The following is a 16,893-nucleotide window of genomic DNA, read 5'->3' as shown; positions in this document are numbered from 1 at the left end:
CCTGTGCCCCCACAAACGCAATTAAAACACAGTCAAACTCCCCCCACACGAGAGTACAATTCAAAAGTTACTCAGTCTTACGGCCCCCTCCACGATGGTTCGTAACTTCCCTGGGTGATTTTTTTCTGTCAGCTATCTTCTCTTCCGGCTTTGTAACGAGGCTTTCAGCAGGCCAAGAATGTTGCAAAGATAAGAAGAATCTTCCTAGCTCGGTACGGGTTTAGAAATAACAGCAAAACGGCTGGGTCTGGGGGCTTCCACTCCCCTCCTCCGGGTAGCGGGTCAGCAGTCCTCCCCCCCCCCCGGGGGTTTCAGCTGGAGCAAATAGCGGTGTCCGAGAGCAGGCATGGGGGGGGGGGCTGGCAGCAAGCTGGCAACCGACCAGCACTCGAACGGCAGCAGAAAAACAGCAAAAAAAACCAAAACGAAGAAAAAGCATCTGGCCCGGTCGCGGGGGGGGGGGGAACTAAAGCAGGGTCATAAGTAAGAAAAATCCGGGCCAGGGGCCTTTAGGAGAGCATAGAAAGCAAATAGAGTAGCAGCAAGCGAAGGAGGTCCCTTTTCCCTGGGTAAGGGAACAGGGAAGGTTCCAGAATAATCAGGAACCTTCTGGAGACAATTAAGACAGGCTGATTAGAACACCTGCAGCCAATCAAGAAGCTGCTAGAATCAATTAAGGCAGGCTAATCAGGGCACCTGGGTTTTAAAAAGGAGCTCACTTCAGTTTGTGGTGTGTGTGTGAGGAGCTGGGAGCAAGAAGCACTAGGAGCTGAGAGTGAGAACGAGGACTGAGGAGTACAAGCATTATAAGACACCAGGAGGAAGGTCCTATGGTGCGGATAAAGACGGTGTTGGGAGGAGGCCATGGGGAAGTAGCCCAGGGAGTTGTAGCTGTCGCACAGCTGTTCCAGGAGGCACTCTAGACAGCTGCATTCCACAGGGCCCTGGGCTGGAACCCGGAGTAGAGGGTGGGCCTGGGGTCCCCACAAATCCTCCCAACTCCTGGTCAGACACAGGAGGAGTCGACCTGGACTGTGGGTTCAGAGAAACGGCCAAGCTGAGGGCTGCCGTGAAGCTCCAAGGCGAGCAAATCCGCCAATAAGCGCAAGACCTACCAAGGTAGAACAGGAACTTTGTCACAGCAGATATCTGCAGATTTGCATGGCTCTACTAAGTGGTCCACAGCCCCTATTTAAACCCAGCACAGGAACAGGAAGTCGACCTTGCAACTAAGATCCACCTTGCTCTGGACCGTGTGCCTTGTGCTCTCTTGCTCCTGCTCCCCTGGCTTGACTTCCTGGTATCCCAACCTGGCCTGGCTCTGGCTACTGAGCTGTGATTCTGCTCTCAAGTTGATCTCCTGGTAACCTGACCCTGCCTGCCTCCTGACAGTCGACTCTCTGTTTGCCCTCTGTCTCAGACTTTGACTTCCTAGTATCTGACACGGCCTGATTTCTGACTCCTGCTTTGACCAGGTTCCGGTTGTGACAGGTGGCATCTCAGTCTCTACTGTTCTCTGCCAGTGGCCTACAATAGTTTAGTCTCCTCAGAACCAAAATGTTTTAGTCTAACCCAAGTTATTGGGCTCAACACAGGTGTACATGGGTGAAATTTGATGGCCTGTAAGATACAGGAGGTCAGACTAGATGTTCTTATAGTCCCATCTGTCTTTAAACTCTGTGAAAACAAAGCAACAAGCAAATACAGTAAAACGCAAGCCACCACAGACTAGGGATCAACCCCATCCTCAAAGCTGGGATAGGGAGTCTTGCCTTCCCCCATGCACTGTCCTATCCCTGCCGCTTCAGCAGCCCTTCTTATAGCCCTTCTCCTGATCACATGTGCCAAGGGAAGCCAGAGTTAACCCCTTGTGCACTGCAGACTATGCGGAGCCCCACCACAACAGTATGCTTATCTCCATCTTACAGATGGATCAACTGAAGAACAGAGAGAGTAAGTGACTTGAACAAGCTCAAACTTAGTGTCAGAGGTGTGAAAAGAACCCAGAACTCTTGCCTTGCAGTCCTTGCTCTTACTACACAATGCTTATTTTAACGTAGAGAACCCAGTTTCTTTCCCCTAACGCACACAATAATAAAAAACAAAAACATTACTAAAACATGAAGTAAGAGCATGTAGTTCTAAACTCTGGTGAACTGAATTGCTATAAAGTGACACAGGAAGGCATGCTGGGTGTAAAATGTATATTATTTAAGAGTTTAAATTATGATAGTAAAAAGTGAAGAAAATTGCTGAATAATAATCAAGGCAGCTTACAGAGTACAGACAACTTATATTCTGTTGAATAAAAGGACCTGAGGAATCACGAAGCCTCATTCTGAAATAGCTCAGGTGGTTTATAAGCAAACCAAACAAACAAACATTACATCAGCGTAGGACAGAATATACTCTGAAACTGTCAACCATACACCAATATATATGGCTGCGAAAGGGTAAGAGGAAGGGGGGGAAATGGTTCTTTGAATGTTTTCCCAAACTTGCATCCCACCAGTTAAGTAATTGGAAAGCACAGAGACAGAACTATTAGCATCATGCCATTTTACCAATTCTCTGGGATTGACTTTGGGATCTCGCTATATGAGAGATCCCTAGTAGACACTTGCACACCCTTCCTTTCCTATCTTTTCATCATCCCAAATTCTACCATAATTTGCAGTGAGTACAAAGAATGTCAAATAGAAAAGTCTTTTTGTGACAATTCTATCAGTTAAGAGAAAACCACATTTTGCTTCCCACTAAACTCAAAATCTTCAATATCCTGAAGAACATTAGGTTGGTTTCTCGATCTCCAGAAACCCTCAAGCACAAATATTGAGGAAAATTATCAGATACCACCTAGATCCCCCAATTTCAAACTCGTACCAAGATGATGATCGTTCCACGGCATCAGGCAACTCCTGAAGCCTCTAAATGTAGATCTATTCTAGGACTTGCCTTATATATACCGTCAGCAGAATAACTTACTAAGAAGAGTACGAACCTATGCTGTCTAAAAAGATCTCTGGTAAATTAAGAGGAGTTGTCAACATTGCTAGATGAAAGGAATTCAGCTGCAATCTCAAGGATTCTAAGGAGAACCTAAATTAAGCAAAGAAGTTCTAGTTTAAAAGAATTTACTGCCTTTACATATTGAAAGAATTTTTAACAGAGGTCTTTCCCTAGAGTGACAGTTTAGGATCATATATTTAAAGGATCCAAAATCCTGATTTGAATATCTATGGTCAGAAAGCACCTTTCCCACTACCATCATCCATTCTTCCACCCAGCCTTGGCTGATGAAATATAGAACACCTAAACTGTAAGCTTTCTTGAAACCTAGTCCACATCTTCGAATATGTTTTGTACAGTTCTTAGCACAACTGGGCCCCAATTCCGACTAAATCTCTGGGGACTATCAGAACAGATGTATTAAACAATAATACCGCAGTACGCAGCTAGGACTAGAGTTAGCCAATATTTAATCCCCAGCAGTGCCTCAATGTTGCATGCTAGATCAGGACAGAATCCTAGAAAACATCAAGAAGCCAAAAGATTGTATTTCCAACTGATCCGGCATTTAACGTCAGAACATGGACAATCCAATCCTATGGTCAGCCTCGTCATCCCAAGGAGAACTCACAATGGGAGTTTAAGTAATCAGAAACAGATGGCATAGATTATTTCTACACCTAACCTCATACTGATATAGAACAGTTCCACTTCTTGCCTTGTCTCAGGCCAATTCCCAGCTTTTTCACATACCAAGCTCTAATGGAATAATTATGTCCGCTGGAGGCCCTCTGCCTTTGGAACAGGTTATTAGTCTATATACATTAGGGGGCAAATGGAGGAAACTTAGACATAATGTGAACTGTAGAACATACATGCAATCCCTTCGCTGACTGCCTATGCTTGATTTCTGTTTTCTTCTTTGGTATGTTTAATTTCTAAACTCTTCCAAACATTTTTCCAAAAAAAGATGGAGTAGGCGGAGAAAAAGAAATATTTTAAAATGTTAGAGGTAAGTTTCATTCCTGAAGATTGGGACCAAAAGAAATTAAGATACAATCTCCATCCTGACACAAACCAATTTGTTTGATCGTCTCTCACTAGTCCACTTTCTGATGCATATTTTTTGCTCTTTCCCCTGGGTTTTTTTCCCCCAACTCCACTCAAGTTTATATTCTACGATCCCCTTTTGAAAACATCCTCTACTTCCCTACCACTGTCCTTCCTTCGCTTCCAACAAGAACAGAATCCTTTCTAATGGAATCATCATTTTCATTTTATGCACAGCGCAGATGTTAAGAGTAAAACTGACTAGACCTTCCATGAATTTTACTCTAGTGCTACTGTGGTCCCGTTCTGAGCGAAAATGCTGGATACTTGTAATCCTGAACCCAATTTAATCCTTCCCCTGATACCTATCTCCCCACTATATCCTTTCAGCACTCTAGCTCCAAATGTAGTCACCAAGTCTGAGCCCAGAGACTGGGCATGTGTGATGCTGATCCAGAGAAACCCAGACTTTAACATAGATACATAGATTATAACTTGTTTTGCTATAATGAATTTTATACTCAGCTATCCTGTTGTACAGCGATAAACTGGAAACTGGTAGTGAAGAGACAATGTAAGACAGACACAGCAGTCATCAAGTTCAAACTGGAACATTAAAATCTGTTGAACTGGGAAAGTGTAAATTGACTATGACATCCAGCTTAACCTTTGACCCTTTCACTTTGTATGGAGTTACACTGAATCTAAACTTCTATCTGGAGAGCCACCAGATATAGACTGAAACACCTTGAACCAAATTCATCCCTGGTCCAAAGTCAGAAAAGTTAAATCAGGATGTCTTGATCCCATACAGCCAATAATTGCTTACATAAGACATTAAGAACGGCCATACTTGGTCAGACCAAGGGTCCATCTAGCCCAGTATCCTGTCTTCCGACAGTGGCCAATGCCAGGTGCCCCAGAGGAAATGAACAGGTAATCATCAAGTGATCCATTCCTTGTCAGCCATTCCCAGCTTCTGGCAATGCTTCTGCTTAACAGATCTCAATACACATACAGTGTAGCAAAGCACACATCTCTTTCTAAGTTAAAGATTTATGTACATAAGAAAATATACTCCTATTTTATACATCATGTGAATTCACATACGAAAAAGAGTAAGTGAAAATATTTGATGTACATAACATATTTAAAATCAATTACAGGTTATTATGGAAATGGTGATCTTTTAGCATCAACTTTATAGTCAAATAATTACAGCTTAGTGAATATTTCACAACAAATAAGTGATCCATTGATTTTGCCTCATATTGTACATAGACTATCCACAAGCAAATCCTCATTTCCTCAAATTCGTTAGTCAATTCTAAGTATAAATTCCAAACAGTGCTCCAAGTCTTTGATTGTCACTATTTGAGCTATGTTGATTAGTTGTGATTTGTCAGATAACTCACATGATACTGCTTCCTGATTAGATGAGTAATCAAGCTTTTCTGACGCAAATAATTATCCATGCAAATTTCATTTTCCTGTGAATACTTGAGCATGTAACTTGGAAATCCACTTTCCACAAACATACTTACCAGTAAAACACAAACACATTCACAAAAAGTAAACATAAAGGGGACACGATCATGGCCAAAGCAAGTTCATTTGCAAATATGAGCAAATATTCATGATTTTTTCCCCTCCTCACTATTCTCTCACTATACAAATAATAAAACAAGGGGCAGTATACAATGCGGTCTTTTGTAAGTCTCCAGTTTTTGTTTTTTTTAAAACATGGCCTCATTGCACCTTTTCCACTACAGAAATTATATAATAGGTCCAGATTGTTGGACTCTTACTCTCAATGGTGAGCACTTACTCCCACAAGTAGCTCCACTGACCTGAATGGAACTATTTTATGTAACTGCTTACCACTGAAAGAGGTATGTAAACTGGGCCATAATGAGTGAGGTAGCAGTCTTTAATGGTGTGCTGTCATACCACCAACAAATGATCCATCATGGATTATGGACCCTTTCAAATATTCTTTCCTCATCTATCTCATATGTGCAAATGGGAATACAAACCCTACTAGTTTTTATATGGTTTTATTTTTTCTCACTGATAAGAGGAACTTAGTCAACATCTGATGAGTGCTTTATGGAGTAAAAACTAAGTAGCTAAGCAATCTCCTGCTAAGCAACTATTTCAATTACTTAAAATATAAAAATTTTAAAATGTACATTTGGTATTTATCATCATGACAAAAGCCATATACTACAAAAAAGCAAATTTGATAAACTAAGATTTCTGGATTTTTTCAACGTTTAAAAATAATTTGCTATCATTCAATAAATATTATCATAACTCACATGAAGTCTCAGATTTTTGTAAAGTCCTGTTTATAACTAGGGCCCTACCAAATTCACAGCCATGAAAAATGCATCATGGTCCATGAAATCTGGTCTCCCTCTGTGAATACTGGAGTTTAGTGTGCTTATACCCTATACTATACAGATTTCATGGGGGAGACCAGTGTTTATCATATGGGGGGGGCCTGACCCAAAGGGGAGTTTCAGGGGGTCATGGTATTGCCACCCTTACTTCTGCACTGCCTTCAGAGCTGGGCAGCCGGAGAGTAGCAGATGTTGGCCAGGCACCCAGCTCTGAGGGCAGCACCATGACCAGCAGTGCAGAAATAAGGATGGCAACACCATACCATACCATACTACCCTTACTTCTGTGCTACTGCCTTCAGAGCGGGGCAGCCACAGAGTGGTGGCTGCTGGCCAAGGACCCAGCTCGGCAGGCAGCAGCTCAGAAGGGTGGCAATATCATACCATGCCACCCTTACTTCTGCACTGCTGCTGGCTGCGGCTCTGCCTTCAGAGTTGGGCTCAAGGCCAGCAGCCGCCGCTCTCCAGCTGCCCAGCTCTGAAGCCAACGCTGCCCCCACAGTGCAGGAGTAAGGGTAGCAGTACCGCAACCACCCCACCCCCAACAATAACCTTGCGGCCCCCCCCACAACTCATTTTTGGGTCATGACCCCTACAATTACAACACCGTAAGATTTCAGATTTAAATTGCTGAAATCATGAAATTTGCGATATTTAAAATCCTACGACTATGAAATTGACCAAAATAGACTGTGAATTTGGTAGGGCCCTATTTATAACCTAGCTTTATACCTTGGTAGTCTGTGATATAAGGAAGTTAACTGAATTGTATAAGGTCACAAAGAAAATCAAGTTGGGTTTGAACTGAAGACCTTCCAGGTCCATAAGCCTTTGCCATAACAAAAACACTGTCATACCATGCAATAGCTGTTGTATATGTGAGATCAGAATACATCCACAAGTACTGTTGCAAATACACGGGCAATGAGTTCTGTACATCTGACTTGAGTGCTCAGATTTTTCCCACCTTTAGCAAAGGGAGTGAAGGCTCATTCATGATTTACAAAGGGTACTCAAACACAATGATGGCTATGATATAACAATTTACATTAACAGACTGATTAAATGAGTAAGATAAAAATATTTCAACTCATACTAATTTATTCAAGTGGATTAAAAGTCCTGCAAGTTGCTACCTGAAAGCAGTAACAGATTTCTGAAGTATGGTAAATACAAATTTACATTAATAATCATCTGATTTGAAACACAGAATAAGTTATAAGGTTTGTCTGGAAAAGAAACATTGTCTCTAGTTTTCATTTAAGTTGCCAACAATGTTGCCATTGTCACAGAATTAATGTCAATGTGATAAAAATCTAGTTAACATAATTCTGTAACATATATACTCTAAAGATACACATTGTTACAATTAGGGCTGTTGATTAATCGCAGTTACCTCACGTGACTAACTCAAAAAAATTAATTGCAATTTAAAGAATTAATCGCGATTAATCGCAGTTTTAAAATCGCACTGTTAAACAACAGAATACCAATTAAAATGTATTAAATATTTGGGATTTTTTTCTACATTTTCACATATATTGTATTTTGTGTTGTAACTGAAATCAAAGTGTATATTATGTTTTATTACAAATATTTGCACTATAAAAATGATAAAATAAATAGTATTTTTCAATTCACCTCATACAAGTACTGTATTGCAATCTCTTTATCATGAAAGTGCAACTTACAAATGTAGATTTTTTTTTGGTTACATAACTGCACTCAAAAACAAAATAATGTAAAACTTTAGAGTCTACAAGTCCACTCAGTCCTACTTCTTGTTCAGTCAATTGCTAAGACAAACAAGTTTGTTTACATTTGCAGGAGATAATGCTGCCTGCTTCTTGTTTACAATATCATCTAAAAGTGAGAACAGGCATTTGCATGGCACCTTTGTAGCCGGCATTGCAAGGTACTTTTGCGCCAGATATGCTAAACATTCGTATGCGCCTTCATGCTTTGGCCACCATTCCAGAGGACATACTTCCATGCTGATGACGCTCCTTAAAAAAATAATGCGTTAATTAAATTTCTGACTGAACTCCTTGCGGGAGAACTGTACGTCCCCGGCTCTGTTTTATCCGCATTCTGCATATATTTCATGTTATAGCAGTCTTGGATCATGACTCAGCACATGTTGTTCATTTTAAGAACACTTTCACTGCAGATTTCACAAAACGCAAAGAAGGTACCAATGTGAGATTTCTAAAGATAGCTACAGCACTCGACCCAAGGTTTAAGAATTTGAAGTGCCTTTCAGAATCTGATAGGGACGAGTTGTGGAGCATGCTTTCATAAGTCTTAAAAGAGCAACATTCCAATGCAGAAACTAGAGAACCCAAATCACCAAAAAAGAAAATCAACCTTCTGCTGGTGGGATCTGAAAATGAACATGCATTGGTCTGCACTGCTTTGGACTGTTATTGAGCAGAACCCATCATCATGGAAGCATGTCCACTGGAATGGTGATTGAAGCATGAAGGGACATATAAATCTTTAGCGCATCTAGCACGTAAATATCTTGCAATGCCGGCTACAACAGGGCCATGCAAACACCTGTTTTCGCTTTCAGGTGACATTGTAAACAGTAAGTGGGCAGCATTAATTGCACTGTAAAGTGGGCAGCATTATCTCCTGCAAATGTAACAAACTTGTTTGTCTGAGCGGCTGGCTGAACAAGAAGTCGGACTGAGTAGACTTGTAGGCTCTAACATTTTACATTGTTTTATTTTTGAATGTAGTTGTTTTTGTACATAATTCTACATCTGTAAATTCAACTTTCATGATAAAGGGATTGTACCACAGTACTTGTATTAAGTGAACTGAAAAATACTATTTCTTTTGTTTTTTTTACAGTGCAAATACTTGTAATCAAAAACAAATATAAAATGAGCACTGTACACTTTGTATTCTGTGTTGTAATTGAAATCAATATATTTGAAAATGTAGAAAACATCCAAAAATATTTAAATAAATGGTATTCTATTATTGTTTAACAGTGCAATTAATCGCGCAGTTAATCACAAATTAATTTTTTTAATCGTTTGACAGCCCTAGTTACAATACTCGAGTATCCCTTATTAATAATCTGAGCTCTCTCAATGTTAGTATGTTATGCAAAGTTTCACTACAGTGGGCCTGCTTCTTATGAACCAATTTCACATCAAGTGTATTTTTTGGTGGTGATCAGGCTTTGAGTTTATAAAATCTTATTCACACTGTAACAAACTAAAATAATTTCTTCAGTATAAAGTCACCCTCAAAATCTGCCAAATACTAATTCACTAATTTCATTATACCATAGCCAAGTGTTATTTTAGCAAATCCTGTCACAAACAAATCTGTCAATCTGAGTGCTTGCAGCCACACTAAAGTGGTTTCTTTTACCAATTTGCAGGCTTCTTGGCATATTTGGAAATGCCGGTACATTGAAATTTACTTGTGTGTTCACATTCATAGCACCTGGAAACTTGATATTTCAAACAGCAGTCTTATGCCCAGTATTTCTCAAACAACTCACTGGATTTGATTTCAGGTTATATACATTCGTTGGCCTTAATAAAATGTAACACTGTGAATTATCCATTTAGCCATCTGTAACCACACTCACCACATGACAATCTGAAACCAAAATGCAACTTGAGCTAATATGAACTCATTTAAATATTACCACAAACCAATTTTTTCAGCAAAAGTGAAAAACAGCCTATCCTGTTGTCTTTGCAGTTGCTAATAACTTTTAGAATTAAGCTGCTTGAAGTTGGTACCCAGATGCACGCATGTGTGTATTTCCATACCGAAATGAAGGGACTGTCGTAACAAAAAGGATAGAGACTTTCAGAAAGAAATCCAATATGAAGTGTCACATGATCCTTTGACTTAAAATGGTCTTTTATCCTTTAACATGTAACATTTATGCACACACCCATTATATTTGTACTTTAAAAGAAGTTGACACATAGTGACAATCGCTTGTATGGACTCAAGCCTGATAAGCATTCTTCATGGTTACCCAGCACAACAATTCACATGATATTATGATACCTTGTTAAGACCATGCCACACTCACTCAAAACCACTACGACACAGGCAGGTAAAAGTGTGCCAGTGGTTTGCACTTACCTTCTTTATTAAGCCTCATAACCTCCCTGCTTTTTCCACCCTCTTTTCCAGTCTCTTCTAGATCTACACCTGCAGAAGAGAAGAGAAGTCAAGAGAGGGTCAAAGGGGATGTGTTTACTGGGGAGGGGAAGGAGTTAACAGTGTGTATGTGTTTAACAGTAAAAACCCAACTATCACCGTCACAGCACCTGCCTTGGAGTACCAGTGCCGGCCTCCTGCCCCCCTCCCCTGCAAGCGCATCTTCTCTTCCACCACTCTCCCCCATGCAACCGCAACCTCCTGCCCCCAGCCCCCTCCGAGCAGCAGCATCCTCCTGCCTCCCCAGCCTCCCTCCCACGCCGCGGCATCCCCCGGCGCCTCCAGCCTCCCAAGCAAGAGCATCCTCCGCCTGCCCCTCACCCCCTGCAGCTGGCCCAGCAGAGGTACCCAATACAGTGCCGGCAGCAGGCTCCGCGTACCCAGCACCTCCCCACACGCATGGGGACGGAGAGCTGTGCAGTGGGCGTGTGGGGGAGAAGGCAGCCCCTAGTGCGGCGGGGGGACAGCAGAGCCTCGGGCCTCCCCGCTGCCCCCATCACCCCGGGCGGCGAGCCCCGTCCCCCTCCTCCATGTGGGTGTCCGGGGGGAGGGGAGCAGCATGGGGAGCCCCGGGCAGGGCTCCGTGTCTGGTGCTGCCCTTACTGTGCGGGAGGGCGGCGCAGTACGCGTGCGAGGGGGCGGCCTCCCGGACCCAGGCGGCCCAGGGCTGGCCCAGGAACGCCTCGGGACTGGGCACGGGCCGCTCCAGGGCCGCCATGGCGCCGCTCCTGCTCCTGCCTTCTTGTTGCTTTTCCCGTTTCCTTCGGCACCAGCAGCGAGCGAGCGAGCGAGCCAGCCACGGGATTCGAGAACGCCGCACGTCATCCTCGGGACGTTCCGCCGCCCACACGGGGGTAGTGTCAGCCCCTGCTCCCTATCAGATCGGGCTCCCCGCCTCGCACCGCGCATGCCCGGCGCAGCCGAGCCTGCGCTCTGGCCACCGCGAAGCCTCTGCCCGGAGCCAGAGGGGGCATTGGGGAGGGGGACGCGCGAGGCAGCCGCGGGAGCGGGGCAGGGACGCCGGCGTGGAAGGGCCACGTGCAGCCCAGGGGCGGGGGAAGCCGGGGTCCCCGGGGAGGCTGCTGGGTTCGGTGGGAGCAGCGGGCGCTAGGGGCTGCGTGGGTGAACCGCGGGCTGCAGGGGGCCCCTGCCGTCCCCTCGTTTGTCGGCGCTGCGGGGAGGGCGTCTGTAAAGGGCAAGCCTGGAAATCAGAGACAGCGGGGTGACCGACACGCGGCACGGGGGAGAAGGCTGAGGAGACACGGCTGAGAGGCATTACCAGGCAGGGAGCAGGAGGCTTTCTTAAATACAGCGCCCAAAGCAGTGCCCTCCCGCCTGAGTATCTGCTGCAACAAGGCTCAGAAACGTGCTCAAGGGACACATCGCTCAACCTGGACATGGCCAAGGATTCAGGTCCCCACGGCCGTGTCTTCACTGAGTTTTTCCCCGCGAACTTCCCCACAGGCTCTGAGCATCTAGCGCCAGGGGTTAGAGCTGCACCAATGTTGGGACAAGGGCTGAATGTGCCCAGGGAAGATGCAGTCTACATGGAAAACATAAAACATTCGTTCATGTTTTGTGTAGACTGTGTTAATGTGTTTAATAAATGCATGTGAAAAACACTGTTTTGTGACTACAAGTGTCATATTGGCATCTCCGAATGACAGCCATCTACTACTACACAAAAACTTTGGATTTCAATTAATAGGGGGTGGGAGGGTGTTGAGGACTTTTAATCACATAGCTTTGCATAGACCAAACTATAACAACAATACTACTGTCACCACTGTTTTGGTGTCTGTAAGTGCTAGGCAGTGCTAAGTTTGAATTCATGCCTCTTATATTTTTGTTGTTTTTGAATGTATTGTTTTTAGGTCTTGTCTACACTACACAGCTTTGCTAAGAAAAGTCAACTTTTGTTGACAAAACAGTGGAGTTATACACACTACAATGCTCCTCCCACTGATTTAACTCTCCTGCTACGCCAAAAAAATAAAATGACCTGAACAAGAGACGTAAAACTTTTTGTGACAAAGTTAGATCAACGCAGTGTCAGTGTAGATGCTGCGCTTGCTTCTGTCGCCCTAGTTAGCCTCCAGGAAGTGTCCCACAATGCCCATCATGACCACTGTCAGCACTTTGAACTCCATTGCCCTGAATGTACACAGGCATTCGCCCCTCCCCTGTTTAAAGACTGAGGAATTTTTGAAATTCTTCATTTGCTCAGCGTGGACAGTTCGTACAGCATCTTCCCAGCTGACCATGCCAGCTTTCTGCAGTAGATGCACTCCCGCATGGAATACACTGGAGCTGTTGGATTTGCTGCGTCTGTGGGGAGGGGAGGCTGTGCAGTTGCAGCTTCGCTCCAGCCGGAGGAACTTTGATACCTACAGGCAGATTGCTAATGGCATGCAGGAGAAGGGGCACAAAAGGAACATGCAGCAGTCCCATGCTAAGATCAAGGAGCTGAGGCAGGCATACCAGAAGACAAGGGAGGCCAACTGTTACTCTGGTGCAGCACTGAAGACATGTCGCTTCTACAAGGAGCTGCACGCCATCTTCGGTGGCAATGCTACCTCGACCATCAAGAGCCCTGTGGATATGTAGGGGGGATTAGAAGCAGTGGTCAGCAGAGTCAAGGCCGAGGACAAAGTAATAGATGAGGAAGCGGAGCTGGAGAAAGATGTGGAACACAGGACAGTCAGTCCCTGCACTGCGGCTCTGGCGTGCCTGAAGCAGGGGGCATGAGCTCTAGTAAGTATACATTTTGCTTTGATACTGCACGCTGAGAGGAGATTGAAGTCTCATTTACTTTGTTATATGGTAGAGGAGGGATAAGGGATAGAAATTAACAACAGAGCCTATGCAGCTGTGCCCAGCGGAAAAGTTGGTTAATGTACACCGGGATGACCCGGGAATCCTCCATAGGGATCTCTAGGAAACTTTCCTGTAGGTATTCTGTAATCCTCTGCCAAAGGTTCCTTGGCAGAGCTGCCTTGTTTCTCTCCCCACTGTAGGGAACTTTGCCGTGCCAAACAGCAATTATTTCTGCAGGGACCAGAGCAGCATACAGGCAAGCAGCTTACAGACCCAGTCTGAAGCTGCACGCATGCAGGAGATGCACCCTTGCATCCTGGGTTACCCTGAGGACTGAGATATTGGGTTTGATTACCCCAGCCTGTGGAAAAGGGTGCCAATATTCAGAATACTCTCCTTAGGCACATGCAGTGACCCTCTTTGCAAACCATCCAGACCCTTGTCCCTTCTTGCCCATTCCCCCTTCCCAACCTCCCCCAACTCCCCCGAACTCACCATATTCCAGACTCTCGCCGACTGTGTGCTAGCAAAGGGACAGTGAGAAAGAGGCGCATGTAACTTTTGTGATTCACTGCTGTGAGCTAACTCACAATACTGTTTCTAGAAAAGGAGTACTTGTGGCACCTTAGAGTCTAACAAATTTATTAGAGCATAAGCTTTCGTGAGCTACAGCTCATTTGCATCTAATGAAGTGAGCTGTAGCTCATGAAAGCTTATGCCCTAATAAATTTGTTAGTCTCTAAGGTGCCACAAGTACTCCTTTTCTTTTTACAGATACAGATTAACATGGCGGCTACTCTGAATAGTGTTTCTGTTCATTGTTTCTTTGGCTTCTGCAGATGTGCCCTTGAGGACCCACTTCTCCACACCGGCAAAGCGCTTCTGTCAGATAAGTTGGTGAACCAGGAGGGGTAAGAAGTCTATATTTCACAAAATGCTGCAGTCAACAGATGCAGCATAGAGCAAAACAAGAGCATGCAGGGAGACAATCAATGGAAGATTCAGGCTGGATAGCCTGGAAAGGACACAGGGACAGGAGCGGATGATAAAGCTACTGGAGGGCCAGAGAGAGATGCTCAAGTCCCTCATTACGCTGCAGTCTGAGCACATCCATATCTCAGTGCCCCTGCAATCAATACAGAACTTCATTCCATGCCCTCCCCAAACCCTCCCCTCCCCCATTCCTTGCATGTTCCTAGTCCCTTGGAGTACCCCATCCACTCCACTCCTAGGGACTGGTTTCACAATGAAAGCTGGAGTGACACACAGCTATAAGAGCCTATAACTGAGAGTCTGTTCCTTATTACTATGTCCCCTGTTTAACAAAATGTTTGTGTTTTGTCCTGTTATTAAACTTTAATCTTTGAAATAAAATGAGGCTTTATTTGCGTCATACACACATTAGTTGGTAGTAACATTCAAACACAGTGGCTATAGGCAGGAACATGTGCTCAGTATGATTAACACTCAGGAAGCAAGCACTACAGGGATCATTCAAGGTGGCAAGTAAATATTGCCTGGCGGAATGCATCACATAAATGCACATTACTAGAAATCATTGTCAAAATGCTCCTTCAAAGCCTCCCTAATTCAAATAGTCCCCCTCTGTGCCCCTCTAATTGCCCTTGTATCTGGATGCTCAAAATCAGCAGACAGCATATCTACCTCAGCACTCCATACCTTGGGAAACTTTCCCCCCTTTGCTTCGCAAATGTTAAGCACAGCAGGCTGCAATGACTATCTATTCTGCCAAAAAGGCAGCGTCAGCAACCTTTTAATTGGCCAAAGGCACGTTCAACAGTCATTTGGCACCTGCTGAGCCAGTTGTTGAAGCACTCTTTGGTGCTGTCTAGGCTCCCGGTGTAAGGCTTCATGAGCCATCGGAGCAGGGGTAGACGGGGTATCCCAGGATCACTATGGGCATTTCCACATCACCCTTTTTAATCTTCTGGTCTGGAAAGAAATTCCCAGTGTGCAGCTTTCTATATAGTCCCGTGTTCCTAAAGATGTGCACTTCATGCACCTTCCCTGACCACCCCACACCGATGTCAGTGAAATGGCCCTGGTGATCCACCAGTGCCTGCAAGACCATGTCAAAATAGCTCTTTCGATTGATGTACTCCATTGCAAAATGGTCTGGGGCCAAAATCGGGAGAAGCATTCCATCTATCACCCAGCCTCTAAGCCATTGAGTATTTCCTGCATATTACCGAGAGTCACAGTCCTTTGTAGCAGGCGGTGATTAATGGCCCTGCACACTTGCATCACCGCAGCCCCCATGGTAGATTTTTCAACTCCAAACTGATTCACAGTTGACCGGTAGCAGCGTGGAGTTGCCAGCTTCCACACAGTGATCACCACTCACTTTTCCACAGTGAGAGCAGCTCTCATTCTGGTGTTCTTGCACTGCAATGCTGGGGCAAACTCTGCACACAGTTCCAGGAAGGTGGATTTGCACATCTGAAAATTCTGCAGTCTCCGCTTGTGCATCATGATGCAATCCCACCACTTAGTGCTTGTTTCCCAGTCCCAGTAATGATGGTCCACCATGTGCAGCTGCTCCGTGAATGCCAGCAGCCATCTTGAATTATTTATTTCCATGGCAGACAGCAGAGCAGGCACCACAAATTGACTTTCTGATTTGCAGCTCATGAAATACTGTAGGACCAGCAGCATTGAGTTCATAAAGCTCATCACCAGATTGGTCAACAGTTCAGGATCCACGCCGTCAGATTGTGGGTGCACAGTTAACAAGGGCTGTTGTAAAATGGCATAAAACAAAGCTGGAAGCCCATGGAATGATTGGATGGAAAGAACTGCATCATGGGATGGTAACCACTCCCCCATGATGCACCGGAATCCGTTCCCAGAGCTCCAAGCAGCAGAGGGTGGCAAGCTGAACAGTGGGATAGCCACCCACAATGCAACACTCTCTCTGTCAATGCAAGAGCACTGACTGTGGACACACTCTGCCGACACAAGGGGCATTGTGTGAACATGTACAACCGATGTACTTAAAGTGGCTTATGATCATTGATGTAACTTAAGTTGACTTAACTCTGTAGTGTAGACATGGCCTTAGTCTGCAATTTTGCCAACGTATCATTTCAAGTGGGTCCTTAGACCCAATTCTCTAAACCAATCCTGAGATTTTCAGCCTGTATGTGCAGATCTGTGGGAAGTATATGGACTATTCATCTGATTACAGGATTTTGACATTTTTGTGGTTCTTAATTACTTTACCTCTCTGAGAGTGGTAGGGAGTTCTATTGCATCTTTAAGGCATATCATGTAACCCTATTGATCCAATTTATATTAATAGGGCCAAATACTGCAAACACTACATGTGAATGATTTTACTCATGTAAGTAGTCTTTGACTTCCCATATGTATATGTTTAGCAATTCCT

The 16,893-nt window shown here is 44.3% G+C and overlaps 1 protein-coding gene across 4 annotated transcripts in view; it reads right to left on the bottom strand.

Moving 5' to 3' along the window:
* The window catches only part of ATXN7L1 (ataxin 7 like 1), a 197,942-nt gene extending 186,388 nt beyond the window's left edge, over window positions 1–11,554 (bottom strand). For 2 of the 4 annotated variants that reach the window (XM_073328479.1, XM_073328480.1), the window contains exons 1-2: window positions 11,271–11,554; window positions 10,590–10,658 (exon numbers count right to left, since the gene is read on the bottom strand). In XM_073328479.1, the coding sequence (XP_073184580.1) occupies window positions 10,590–10,658; window positions 11,271–11,385 (184 nt within the window). In that variant the 5' untranslated portion in view covers window positions 11,386–11,554. Of the gene's footprint in view, window positions 1–10,589; window positions 10,659–11,047; window positions 11,201–11,270 lie in introns of those variants that run through there. The other 2 variants (XM_073328481.1, XM_073328482.1) reach the window with 2 other exon arrangements.
* Between the last annotated feature and the right edge of the window lie 5,339 nt (window positions 11,555–16,893).

The sequence above is a fragment of the Lepidochelys kempii genome, chromosome 1 (assembly GCF_965140265.1).
Source record: "Lepidochelys kempii isolate rLepKem1 chromosome 1, rLepKem1.hap2, whole genome shotgun sequence".
Taxonomy (NCBI): domain Eukaryota; kingdom Metazoa; phylum Chordata; order Testudines; family Cheloniidae; genus Lepidochelys; species Lepidochelys kempii.
Note: the sequence above shows the minus strand (reverse complement) of the source record. Positions and strands in the feature narration are given on the sequence as shown.